Genomic DNA, 12,904 nt, shown 5'->3' on the forward strand with positions numbered 1-12,904 from the left:
TTGTTTTAGGTGATTTCAAATGTCAACATTGGCTTTCAAAGATCATGCACCCCGCCTTTTTTATATTTTATATTTTTTGGCCATTTTGCCTTTATTTTGACAGTGATTAAGGAGAGGACAGAAAAGTACAGGGAGGAGAGAGGGGTATGGGATCGGCAAATGACCACGAGCTGGGAATCAAACTTGGGTCGCAGAAAGTGCGAAAGCACATGTCGGAGCGCTGCCCACTACACCATCGGCTCCAAAATGCACCCCGCCTTTAAAACAAATAATTTTTTGCTTTGAGATTTTGTGAAAAGTTGGATCAACTTAAAAAAATACTTTAATTGGTAATCACTAAAAATGTTGTTTTTCACAAAGTATTTTTCACTGAAACATTTAAGTTGAAAAAATTACAAAGTTGAAGTAATTTTCTAAGTTGATCCAACCTTTCACTTTTTATAGTGCATACGCTCAACTACCTTACTATGAAACAAAGAAGATGACAAATGTAAGGTGTTGATTCCATTAAACTAATGATGATTGTCTTGAGTGAATAGAGAAAACTCTTACTAAGGAATTAATATTGTCAGCAAATAATAGCCTTTGGGCCTTTGAAAACAGTGCTTAAGCTGATACATGTACCACTTGTTTGACTTTAAACTTGCTATGGCAGGTAAATATCCGGTGGAGGTATTTTCCTGCTGCTAGGACTTAGGTTTCGTTTCAAGCTTAAAATACAGGATCACTAGATCACACCCTAAAAAAGTTTGACAATGAAATGAAACCTTAGGATGAAGTGACATGGCAGGGAGGAGCTTAGACTTAAAGTACACTTGTTGGTGCATTAGTCTGTCAACAGAATATCTTTAACCAGGAAGAAGGTAAGTCTATATCCACAATGAATATATGATGCTTTATACAAAACAACACTTATTTTAGTTACTATGTTTTATTTACAATATGATTCGACTAAACAGTTCCATTTAAACAGTTTTGATGTTTCTAAATGAATTATGTCAAGTTTCATTTTTATATTCTTCTTGGTGTAAATCAAGTATGACATAATGCCTATTAGTGTTGCTTGATCGACTGATATTCTGTTTTGACATTTTACAGTAGGCTTATACTCCTTTTTTATTGTTTTTTATTTGGCTCCGATGTATCATTTTTTTCTGTTTATGCTTGTAAAAATCTGTGTGTGATGCTTGCCTTTAACATAACGTATTGCCATAATAATAAGGGATAATGGTGTCGCAACAAAACACAATGATTTGTCAGCTGTGTTTTGCATATGCAAACATTGTACTCTTTTGCTTCTCTTTGTTTTCAGATTCATTTTTGTTTGGTATGTTTTGTATTCTGCTATATCAGGGGTGGGGAACCCTGGTCCCCGAGGGCCACTGTCCTGCAGAGTTTAGTTTCAACCCCAATCAAATACACCTGTATTTCATTTCCAAGTAATCCTAAAGACTTTGGTTTGATTTTTCAGGTGTGTCTGATTAGGGTTGGAACTTAACTCAGCAAGACAATGGCCCTCCAGGACCCAGGGACCCCTGTGCTATATCTATAAGTGACTATGAGTACTATGACTATGATACTAAAATAGTGAATCCCTACGATAATATCCATATTTTACATGTTTCCTCTGCATTCATATTTTAGGTTGAAGTGAACAGACATCAGAGAGTCAAGCACTGTACCTGAGATCTTCAGTTTTTCAAAGCTTCGTAATGGAAAGACATAGAAATCCAAGTAATGAATGGGGATGAAATTGTAAATGTAGTGTTCATATACCATGGTGGTCATTTATAATTTTTTATAAAACCTTGATCCATGCAGTAATTGTGTATTCCATGTAGACAAACTTTGAAAAGTACAACATTTCATGTAGTGGTAAAGATTTCATCTCGACAGCTTCCCGTGGAAGTACTGGAGATGATGTCCTCATTTCCCCTGAGCTGGACCGCATGATCAGGCAGAGAGGCAGAGACCTTCGCCTACGTAAGACTGACCAACAACAAGCTGTGAAACTTGTCAATCATCTGATTGATAGCCTAGTGGATTTCCTTAAGAACAATGAAGATCAGGCCTTTTTCAAAGAGGTCTCTGTTCTCACCAGTGGCAGCTACTATGAGATGGTGAAGGTAAACCTGGAAAATAAAATAGATGCGAAAATACCGGCATAAATTCTGCTGGCATTTCCAAATAAAGCGAAAAAATATTTGTAATAGGGGCTATTACACTCTCAGATATTAAGATACAAAAGTTGTCACTAGGGTACCCTTTCAAAAAATACACCTTTGTACCTAGTGACTGCCTTATTGGTACCAAATGTCTTTACCTAGTTCCACATACCCTTTTTTCTGATAGTAATGTGAAAAGTACTTATATATTATTGTTAAAGGGGTCATATTATGAGATATTTTAAGATGTAAAATAAATCTTTGGTGTCCCCAGAGTGTGTATGAGAAGTTTGAGCTCAAAAAAACATATAGATAATGTATTATAGCCTTTTTTAAATTGCAAATTTGTAGGTCTGAGCAAAAGTGTGCTGTTTTTGGGTGTGTCATTTGAAATGCAAATACCGTAAAACTTCAAATAATAGCCCGGGCTTTTATTTTCCCAAACCTATCATCACACCAGGCGTCTAAAAGAGACAGGCGTCTATAAGAGACAGGCTTTTAATTTAATTGTTCCAGCATGACAGCAGGAGGTTACCACATATTACGTTTTATTTTTAATTTGAATGTGTTTAACAAATTAGTTCGTGTAATAACAACAGTCTTAAATTATTGGCAGTATAAATAAAGCAAACAAGGATATGTTTTTTTATTGGTTGTTGCGTGAAATCTTACCCAGATACAACAGTGCTATTTTCTGATTGGCTATTGAGTAGCCTCTTTCTCTTTTTTTTGTATTGGCTCGCTCGACTAGAACTCTAGGGAAGACGGGCTTGATAGAGAGAGAGAGAGCAGTGCGGCCAGATACATTTTGGGCGCTGCAGCATGTTAAATAGGATAAATAGTGTTTCCGCGCGAGAAATACAATGTGTGGCGGGAGTGCATGCATGACAAAAGACTGAAAGCCCGGCTATTATCAGCGGCCCAAAACACTACCGGCCCACCGGGAAAAGTCCCGTCTCTCCCGATTGCCACTTCGCTACTGTCATCATCACCTCATCTCTGGCGACGAAGCTTGTTGTGTTGTCATAGTGATGAGTAACGGAAAGACTGCGTCTGTCACGTGACATATACCGGTAAGCAAAACAAACTTTAGCGTGTTCAATCTGCACCATAGAACTGTCTTAAACAGACTATCTGACGGGTTTTAGAAGATTAAATACAACCCGAAACTAAAAAACAGACCAGGTCTTTATTTGAGACAGGCGTTTATTTACCCAAACCTGTCGTCACACCAGGCGTCTAAAAGAGACAGGCGTCTATTTGGGACTCGGCTATTATTTGAAGTTTTACGGTAAGCAAATTAAGTGCAAACAGTGATCACAATGATGGTGGTTGGTTGTAATTGAAAATCAATTGTGCTTTCTTTTCTCCGTCTTTCTCTCTGCACTAAATGGCAGTCCTGTGGTTGGATGGTGCAGATGAAGGGGGCGGTATTACTGTAATTCGCCTTACTACCTACCTCACAAAACAGGCGAAATCTGAATTACCTAGTTTTTCTTGCAGAAATTGGCTTACCCAAACAAAGCTACTGGGTTGATATTTATGACTTTCTAGGTTGATGGAAGCACTGGGGACCCAATTATAGCACTTAAACATGAAAAAAAGTCTAATTTTCAAGCTATGACCCTTTATGACAAATTGTTTCAGAAAGCTAAATACATATTTTTCCCAACAGATCAACAAACCCAACGAGTTTGACATTATGCTGAAATTTAAAGTACCAAGGCTTACCTTTTCCAGTCTTGAAGATTATAATGGAGTGTTTTATAAGGTGAAGCTTTACAAAGCCACGCGTTTGAATATCCAGAACTTTCTTTTGGAAGACGGCCTAACCATCTCAGCAACCAAAATCAAAAAAGAAATGCATCGTTTGGTCCGGAAATTCATTAGCAACTATAAAGGTGTGTTTTACAAATCAGCTAGGCATTTATTGTTGTTACATTATGCTTAAATGACTTTTAATTATCTGTTTGGGTTAATTATTTAGGTGAGGGTTGCTGGATAATACGCAGATCACAAATGACTTCACCTGCAGTAACTCTTGAATTAAAACCCAAAAATGAAGAAGAGGATGTATTGTCTGTAGACATTGTGCCTGCCCTTGAGGTGCCACAGGGTTGGCCACAAGCTGCACGGGCAGGTCCAGATATTGACATGTGGCTTGGAAAGCGGTGTCGTCGCAACTTCACCAGTAAGGCCGTTTACTTTGTCCCAAAGGGACCAAAAGCGAAAAACCTTAAAGATGAGGACAAAGGTAGGCACATTTACCTATGAAAAAACATTTTTCCTTTCAAAAACATGACTGATATAATTAAGATGTTGTTTTCAGAGAGCTGGCGGATATCATTCTCTCACATTGAGAAAGAGATGATCCAGTATCATGGCAATAAACGAACATGTTGTGAGGGGCCTTCCAATAAGTGTTGCCGGTATGATAATATTTTTAAAATAAGATAAAAAGATCAATGCCATACACTAAGATTTTCTTTCTTCTCTTAGGAAACGTTGTTTACGACTTCTCAAGTGTCTAATTGAGGGACTGAAGCAACGTCATCCCAAAGAGCTTGATGCACTGTGCTCATATCATGGTAAAACAGCCTTCTTCCACACGCTGTCAGTCAGAGCACAGGACTCTCTTTGGTCTCCTGGTCAGCTGTCCGACTGCTTCATGAAGCTTTTTGGAGACTTTGAACGATGTGCACAAAGTGGTACACTGTTTCACTTCTTTGTTCGCGGTCATAATCTTTTCTCTCCGCCTGCCTTTCCGAAGCGGAGTCTCGTGTTTCTGACAAATGCTCTGAAGGAGCAAAGAGAATCAGGTTTTCCTGTTTTGAGGATGCCAAGTCCTGGCCCTGCTCTTGTTCCTGACAATAGCCCTGTAATTTGCCCAAATCCAATCAATGGCACAGAAAGTATTGCAGACTCTAAGCATTATTATTGGGAAGTGAGTTTAGTATGTGTTATTGTGGTAATTGGATGTTTATTTGTTTTCATTTAATACATCAAAACCTTTCTATGGATTTTATTTAACCTCTTAAGACCCGAGCTTTGGTTTGTCTTTTTTCCGATTTCTTCCAGCTATTTGGGGTAAGGAAGAACCAATCAATATAATAACCAAATATTTTTTTCTAAGAACATGGAGCAGTGTAATTGTCCATGTTTATGCACAACAGGTTCCAGTTACACAGAATTTAGTATTATGGTGCAAACAACAAAAAATGTGATGTCCAGGTATGTGGACATCCAGGTCTTAGGAGGTTGATAAATTCAAAAAATAATCAATGCAGTTACAATCAAATTAAACATTTAATTAATAAGTTTAAATTATTTAAACTACTATTTTACTTTTTTTGCACTATGAGAAACAATGCACACATACTTTATGATTGATCATTGCTGATTGTGGAAATTAACACACTACCAAATTACTGTAAATATAATTAACAATATAATTTTAAATTATAATAACTTATTGATATTTAATGATCATAGTGCCAATGACTAATATACACGATTATAAAAAAGATAGCCTTTATAAAGAGGAAATAGAAGAAATAAAGTATTGCATCTTTTACTTTGTACAAACTGTGTGTGTTTATTACATAAAATAACCTAACTAAGTTCAGCTTTGCATGATTTTTAGAAGAAGCTTCACGTTTCATTAAAACAGCTAAAACATAATGTAAAATTACAGAAACAAACTGTATTTTTGTATTACGGAAAATTTCTGTAATTTATTCTGCCCGTTATTTTACAGTATTTTTCTGGCACCCAAGCTGCTGGAATTTTACAGTTTTTAATGTTTTTTACATTGTACATACATTCATGGTATAGTGTCTGATTTAATAAAACTCATATTTGGTATATTACTGACTAAATTATTATGCAATATGACAAAAATAAATTCTAAATCAGATCCTCTACTTAGGGGAGAGTGGGGCAAAGTGAGCCAGTGGGTAAGTTGACCCACCCCCTGTATCTAGGCAACCATACAGATTTGTAGCCATGTGACCACAAATTCAGGTAGCAACCATCCTTTCTATTTGGTTATGTTAGAGAGAAACACATGTTAAAGAGATAAGTATGAAGTTTTTATCCTATCAAAGTAAAGTCCATACATGTCATGTTTAATGGCTGTTATGTCAAAGCAGATTTATCCAGGTCTATAAATTTATACCATGCATATTGGTGATAGGCTAATGTTTAAAACCATGTGAATGATTTAGCTACAGATTAGCCTGAAATACCAAAATGGTGGCTGTGGGGCAAAGTGAACCAAATGCTGTGGGGTAAACTCATTCAGTGGTTCAATGTACCCCACCATGAGTACCACTGAATTTGTTAAGTTAAAAAAATATGTCTGTGGTTTCACACAACTGATTTGTTGCTTTTTTAAACATTTTAGAAAACATATCATAAATCTTTACAATTTTCACTTGTTTCATTCTATGCATTTGGCAACCTTTAAAGGTGCCATGGAATAAAAACAGTATTTAGATGAATAATACGAGTTCTGTACATGGTAATGACATATCATGAGTCTCAAAAGTGCAACCGTGTTTGTTTCCTCATTTTTATGTAAACCTTGTGCAAACAAAAGACCGTGGAAAACAGATCAATCTCAACATAACACCAACTGATGTCACAGTTGAGATGTACGCCCGAACAATAAATTGCACATAAAATGAATTACAAAGTTGTGACTGCTGAGTATGACGGCTTTATGCTAGTTAATGCTATATGCTAGTGTTTAGGCTGAAGTTCTACTATTGACTTTACAGATGTTTTGCAGGTCCATACTGAAACAAAAAACACAAACTTACCACTCAGAAACTTCCATTAACAATTTCCAAACAATTAGTTGTTCCTCAAAATCTGTATTTTCGTCCGATACAGGCTCAATACAAGGTCTGTTTACTAATGTGAGCTACTGGCATGAGCCGCAGAGCAATCAGAGCAGAGCCCCGAATTATTATTTATGACCCTTCCAGATAGGGCAAAAATAGACCATTTCATTCAAAGGACAAATTCTAGGGTTGTAATGGACATGTAAAAATGTTTCTGGATAATCTTTGCACTTAATAAAGCCACATACCTTCTATGTAAATATCAAAGAACAATTTAACATATTATTTCAATGCATTCTTTGGCACCTTTAAAATTACATTTAAATGTGAATTTTTAAACTATGTTCAGGTTTAAACAAAAAAAAGTCAGTGAGCCAGTTTACCCATTCACATGGTTCAACTTACACCTCAGCTGGGGCAAGTTGAGCCAAAAAGGACCTTTTTTTTGAAAAGCCATCTTTTCAAAGCCCTTTGTTATTAAGCCATTCTTATAATTTCATCTGATATGAGACATCCTTAAATAAAGGTTGGTGTTTTTGTTTGATTTCTTTGTCTCATTTTTTCATGCAGAAAAGGCATGTGTAAATATCGGCTCATCTTACCGCACTCTCCCTCTATACAGGTTTTTAGTTCCAGTTTTCACATGTTAAATTAATTCACAATTACTCAATCTAGTTTTATAGCTATAAAAATGTATTTGTAAATATTGCATGAATACAGTGCTTAATTAATGTTTGGTTTGTTGTAAACTTTTTTAAAATTTACTAACATTTAATCAAACCCACTGTTGCATTTCTAGAAATGTACATGATACCGCTGGTAACAATAGTAGGCAGTCTAAAGAATAATAAACAGCAAAAATAATTAAGAGCCATTTTTAATAATACTAGGGATAGAGCAGTAAACATTACGATAACACTAAACGTCAAGTTACTTTATCAAAATAAACTGTCACCAGAAGAAACCGGAAGTGTTTTATTCACTTCACGAAAAGCATCATGGGCAGTGTAGTTCTGAACACGCAAACCGCACCATAAATTCTGTGCGCCGGAAGTACATCGTCCTCTTCTAAGTGATCCAACATGGCGGTGAGTGTTTCAGAAATCACGATCATGGACGTGTAACACTAAAATCAACAAACATCAGCTTGATTTGACATAATATTCAAGAGGAACGCATCATAGTAAATCGATGTGACTCTGACATTTAAAATTATGTCGGTATTTTTTGGCCAGGACGATGTGATGTGTCGGATTTTCCCGACTCTTAGGAGCTAGCTTTAGAGCCGGGACGGCATGAAGTTGCTTTTGCATGTCCTTTAGTACTGTTATATTTTGTTTCACTGGAAACGGCAGGGTGCGGACAATCAACCGATTTCCGGATAATACATTCAAATGTCAAATATGAGCGTTTGTTGACTTGTGTTGTTGTGCTGACAACTTTGCTAACGTTAACTGAATATGTCCGGGCATGTTCAATGTGGATCCGGTGCCGCAGTATAACTTGTACAATGTGTTCTGCAAAAGGGAAGTAATATCGTCGTTTTTTAAGAGCTGGTTCTATATTATATATTTAGACATCAATTTATTAATTCAAGTGTAGTAATAGTGATTTTAAACATAGGCCGTCAAGGCAGGGAGTAAGAGAATCTCATAACCCATATCTTATTTCATGGTAACGTTAACTGATTGTTTATATGTGTGATGTACAGGACCAGGGTGAGAAGAAGGAGAACCCTATGAAGGAGCTGCGCATCCGCAAGCTGTGCCTGAACATCTGTGTGGGTGAAAGCGGTGACAGACTGACCCGAGCTGCTAAAGTGCTGGAACAGCTCACAGGACAGACTCCTGTCTTCTCCAAGGGTATGTGAATTTAAATGGGGTTTCATACCTCTTGTATAGGTATGATTTTCCATTGTCTCTATTTGAATAGTTATCACACATTAATCGCACACGTATCTCTTTTCCCCTACAGCCCGCTATACAGTGAGATCCTTTGGTATTCGTAGAAATGAAAAGATTGCAGTCCACTGCACTGTTCGTGGTGCCAAGGCTGAGGAGATTCTCGAGAAAGGACTGAAGGTGAGTTTAATGTTGTTTTTGGAAATAGATGTACAAATACATAATATAGAGTGTGGGGACCAAGTCCTTGAATTGAAATTCATATGTTAACCACGTTAGAGCCTCTAAACATAATATTTGTTTCATAGTTCATAAAAATAGTGGGATTTTCTGCATATATGGTTAAAAATATGCAATGGGTCCCCCCAGTGAGTCTAGGCCATTTTCACCACTGTTATGGATGACATTTGTTTTAATCTCTGATCCCTTTTTGATCAGTTTCAGGCAGTAGTTGTAAGTCATGTTTGTATAAAGTAGGGCTTGATAATGGGCAAAATCATAATCACAATTATTTAACATGATTACTCTGTGACTTTGAAAACATGCATTTAACCTTTTTTATAAGTATTGTAATAGGCTACACGTGTCAAAGCATGTGGTGCCTTCGAAGTGATTTACAAACACATCAGTCTAGCAGCACGCAATTTATATTTTAATTGCACAATAACTGTTTTACCTCTATTATCTTGTTATTATTGTTTGATTCAAAACTTGAAAATCAAAAACGATTAATTGCACAGCTCCAGTATGAAAGGATTTGACTTATTTTGTGCATTTATGTCTAGGTGCGCGAGTACGAGTTGAGAAAGAACAACTTTTCAGACACGGGAAACTTTGGCTTTGGTATCCAAGAACACATTGATTTGGGCATCAAGTATGACCCCAGCATTGGTATCTACGGCTTGGACTTCTACGTGGTGAGTTACAGTAATTTCGTCTTATGAATTGAGCTGCACTCTGATGTCAGAGTTTGATTTTCAAAGTATTTGATTTCATGAAATCAAAGGAAAAATGATGGTTTGCGTTCGTAAAATTAAAAGTTGTTTAGCGCTTACGGTACATTCACACTGGGTGTTAGCGCTTAAAGGAAGGCTTGTCTGAAGCATGGCCGACAGCCAATCACAGTGGCCAGTACACATGCTCTGGTCTTACTTAAACATAGTTGGCTGGCCCGCCTAGTTTATTTGCATAAGGCGTTTTGATTGGCTGACGCACGCGTTGCCACTTGAAAAGTTGAGAAATGTTTAACTTCTGCCGCAAGCAATGGCACCGACGGATCCACAATTCAGTTCGGCAACGCATGAAGTCACTCAATAAAAGTGAATGAGAAGCATCAACGCTTACGCCCTGTGTGAATGTACCGTTACACTTATGTTTTAAAATTTCATAAAATACATGTTCATTTATTAAAATATTGGTCAATCAATTTGTATCATCAATTGATCACAGAAATGGATAAATGTCTTAATTGTGGATTGTGTGTTTTTGTGGTTCTTGGTAGACCCGGTTTCAGCATTGCTGACAAGAAGAGGAAGACGGGCCGCATTGGCGCCAAGCACCGTATCCGCAAGGAGGAGGCTATGCGCTGGTTCCAACAGAAGGTTTGTGTTTTGAAATTTGGTACCAATTCCAAAAACTTTGTTTTCTTGTTGCTAGTCTTTTTACTTCAATGATTTAATCCTTTATGATGATTGGTTATATTTTTATTAGAGCCCATGCCATACTTGGATTTCAAATAGCTGAGCAGTGCTGTTCTAAATGCTGTATTTTGTTAAAAAACCTCATTAAGTAGATTCCTAACATTTTGTATATTTTTGTCTCTGTAGTATGATGGCATCATCCTCCCTGGGAAGTAAAGGACCACCTTTTTGACTTTGTAACGAACACAATAAAGAAAAAAAGCCCAAATTTGGTGGAGTCTGTTTTTATTTTTGAGTTGTTTTGCTTTTCTTATGGTTCATATTAGTTTTCATAGTGTTCCACATTAATATCTCAAGTATATGACGTCTCATGAAGTGTCATCAGTTGTGTAGGTTTACTTGTCAACATCTGTCAGCTTTTGTTACTTAAAGCAGTTTTGTAATGCATAACTTAGGTGTTGTGACAGGGATATGAATAGCATGTTATTATTGTGCAAGTAAAGATGAAAGGGAAGAAAGGACCATGTTTAATTTATATTTAATTTTAATTATCCAAATGCTCTCCAGGTCTATGGAGGGATACATGGATAGACTTTCTACATCTTACGATGTTGATTTTTATTGCATTACATATTAAAAGATAAATGTGATCAGTTACCCTGGAAAAACAAAAGAGGATTCAGAGAATCGAATCAGAAATGTAACCATGATTATTAGTAAGTAATAAATAAAGACTGATTGCAGTCTTTTTTTGGTGGGTAACGCCTATAAAATAGTATTTTTTCATCTTAAAATTTCTCACTTTTGAAAATTTAAGCTGAAAAAAACAAACTTATAAAGTGTTACCAATTTAAGTAGATCCAGCTTTCACTTTTTACAGTGTACAATCCTTAGTTCATCAGAAGAACTTATGCTATATTTGCTCAGAGATATCTATGACTTGATTAAATAAGCAATAAATATGAAATACAAACACATGAATGGCAATTCCATGTTTATACATTAGAAATGTATGGCTCAATTTCTAAAACACAATCGTTCACAAAAACAAGGTGATTATTTTTCTTTCTCCAGAGCCTGTAATACTTTCACATTCTTTATAAGTGGGCCCTAGGTAGTACTAATTCCTTCAACTTCCTTTGTGTCTTAATTAATATTTGGAGTTTAAGAACAAGACTAAAAGACTTATGTGCATAATATTTGTCCTTTCTATCACTCTTCACTTTCTACTCTCTAGTTTTTCATCTCATCTGCACGCATCTCTCTTTTGCTTCCTCATTTCTCCCATCTAACAATCCTATCTTCTTAACCTGTCTTTTCGCTTTTTGTCATTCCCCTCATGCTTTCTTTTCTCCAGCAGTATTATGCTGTAAAGCCAAACTGCCCTACTCTTCATGGGAAGGGGTGTTGCGGTGCCTGCGGACTGCGTGGCGTGGAGGCAAGGGCAGGGCACAGCACGACACACCCACTATTGGTTCTGGTAGATCTTCCACAGCTGTCCAGCTGTCAGTGCCTGGGTCATAGCGTTGTACCGCTGACTTGTAACGCTTCTCTGCTTCATTCCAACCTCCCAGAAGGTACAGGTGGTCTCCGAGTGGAGACAGACCAGCTGTGCTCACTCCCAGTGGCAGAGTGGCAGCTCTGCTCCATTCCATACTTTCAGGGGAGAAAACCTCAACGGACATCACATCAACGCGGACGCCACCGGGGCCAAGCTGGCTACCACCTACTACGTACACCTTGCCCCCTAGTGTTGCAGAGCAGTGCCAGCCACGAGGTGTCTCAAGCTCTCCCTGCTCGCTCCAGGTGTCGCTATCGATGCTGTAACGGATAACAGAGCGAGAGTAAGCACAATTAACATAGCCGCCGGTTACCAGGATGTCTCCAGATGGCAGGACAGCACTGGCGTGGCAGCATCGTGGAATATCCATTGGAGTACGGAGCTGCCAACTGTTGGTAGTTGGTTGGTAGCTTTCGATGGTTGCTAGGAGACCCTCAGTGTTGCGACCACCAATGGCATACAGCCGCCCACCGGTGGCCACCAAACTGAAATGGGTACGTCGCTGGCGCATGCTGGTGAGATGTAGCCAAGTGTTGAAGCGAGGATCATATCTGAGGAGGAGAAGATGCAGTCAAATATCTGTACTAGGGTCTACCGATGACTTGACTAACTTCTTTTGATTATATATCTGCTTAAGGTGCCGACTGCATGTTTAGCTTGGTTTCGAGCGTCATTTTGATCTTCTCCCCCAGTCACGTACAAGTATCCATCCATCACAGCCACACACTGGTTGAAGCTCTTTGCTGGAAGTTGAGTCAGATGACGCCATGTGGCAACTCCCTCTCTAGGA

The 12,904-nt window shown here is 37.7% G+C and overlaps 3 protein-coding genes across 3 annotated transcripts in view; 2 read left to right on the plus strand and 1 right to left on the minus strand.

Moving 5' to 3' along the window:
- Positions 1-676: 676 nt before the first annotated feature.
- LOC129454934 (cyclic GMP-AMP synthase) lies at positions 677-6,031 on the plus strand. The gene is made up of 7 exons (XM_055219525.2): positions 677-863; positions 1,645-1,734; positions 1,897-2,126; positions 3,841-4,066; positions 4,153-4,419; positions 4,495-4,594; positions 4,665-6,031. Exons 2-7 carry the CDS (start codon positions 1,713-1,715, stop codon positions 5,161-5,163), a joined length of 1,344 nt encoding a protein of 447 aa, XP_055075500.2. The 5' UTR covers positions 677-863; positions 1,645-1,712; the 3' UTR covers positions 5,164-6,031.
- Positions 6,032-7,947: 1,916 nt separating this feature from the next.
- Positions 7,948-10,821, plus strand: rpl11 (ribosomal protein L11). Its single transcript, XM_073858332.1, has 6 exons — positions 7,948-8,100; positions 8,724-8,874; positions 8,987-9,093; positions 9,699-9,827; positions 10,401-10,514; positions 10,740-10,821. Exons 1-6 carry the CDS (start codon positions 8,095-8,097, stop codon positions 10,767-10,769), a joined length of 537 nt encoding a protein of 178 aa, XP_073714433.1. The 5' UTR covers positions 7,948-8,094; the 3' UTR covers positions 10,770-10,821.
- A 258-nt stretch (positions 10,822-11,079) lies between these two features.
- Positions 11,080-12,904, minus strand: part of klhl43 (kelch-like family member 43) — an 8,475-nt gene continuing 6,650 nt past the window's right edge. The window contains exons 5-6 of the mRNA XM_073858328.1: positions 12,739-12,904; positions 11,080-12,661 (exon numbers count right to left, since the gene is read on the minus strand). The exon at positions 12,739-12,904 is cut by the window's right edge and continues 14 nt beyond it. Of these exons, the coding sequence (XP_073714429.1) occupies positions 11,939-12,661; positions 12,739-12,904 (889 nt within the window). The 3' untranslated portion in view covers positions 11,080-11,938. The remainder of the gene's footprint in view (positions 12,662-12,738) is intronic.

The sequence above is a fragment of the Misgurnus anguillicaudatus genome, chromosome 20 (assembly GCF_027580225.2).
Source record: "Misgurnus anguillicaudatus chromosome 20, ASM2758022v2, whole genome shotgun sequence".
NCBI lineage: Eukaryota > Metazoa > Chordata > Actinopteri > Cypriniformes > Cobitidae > Misgurnus > Misgurnus anguillicaudatus.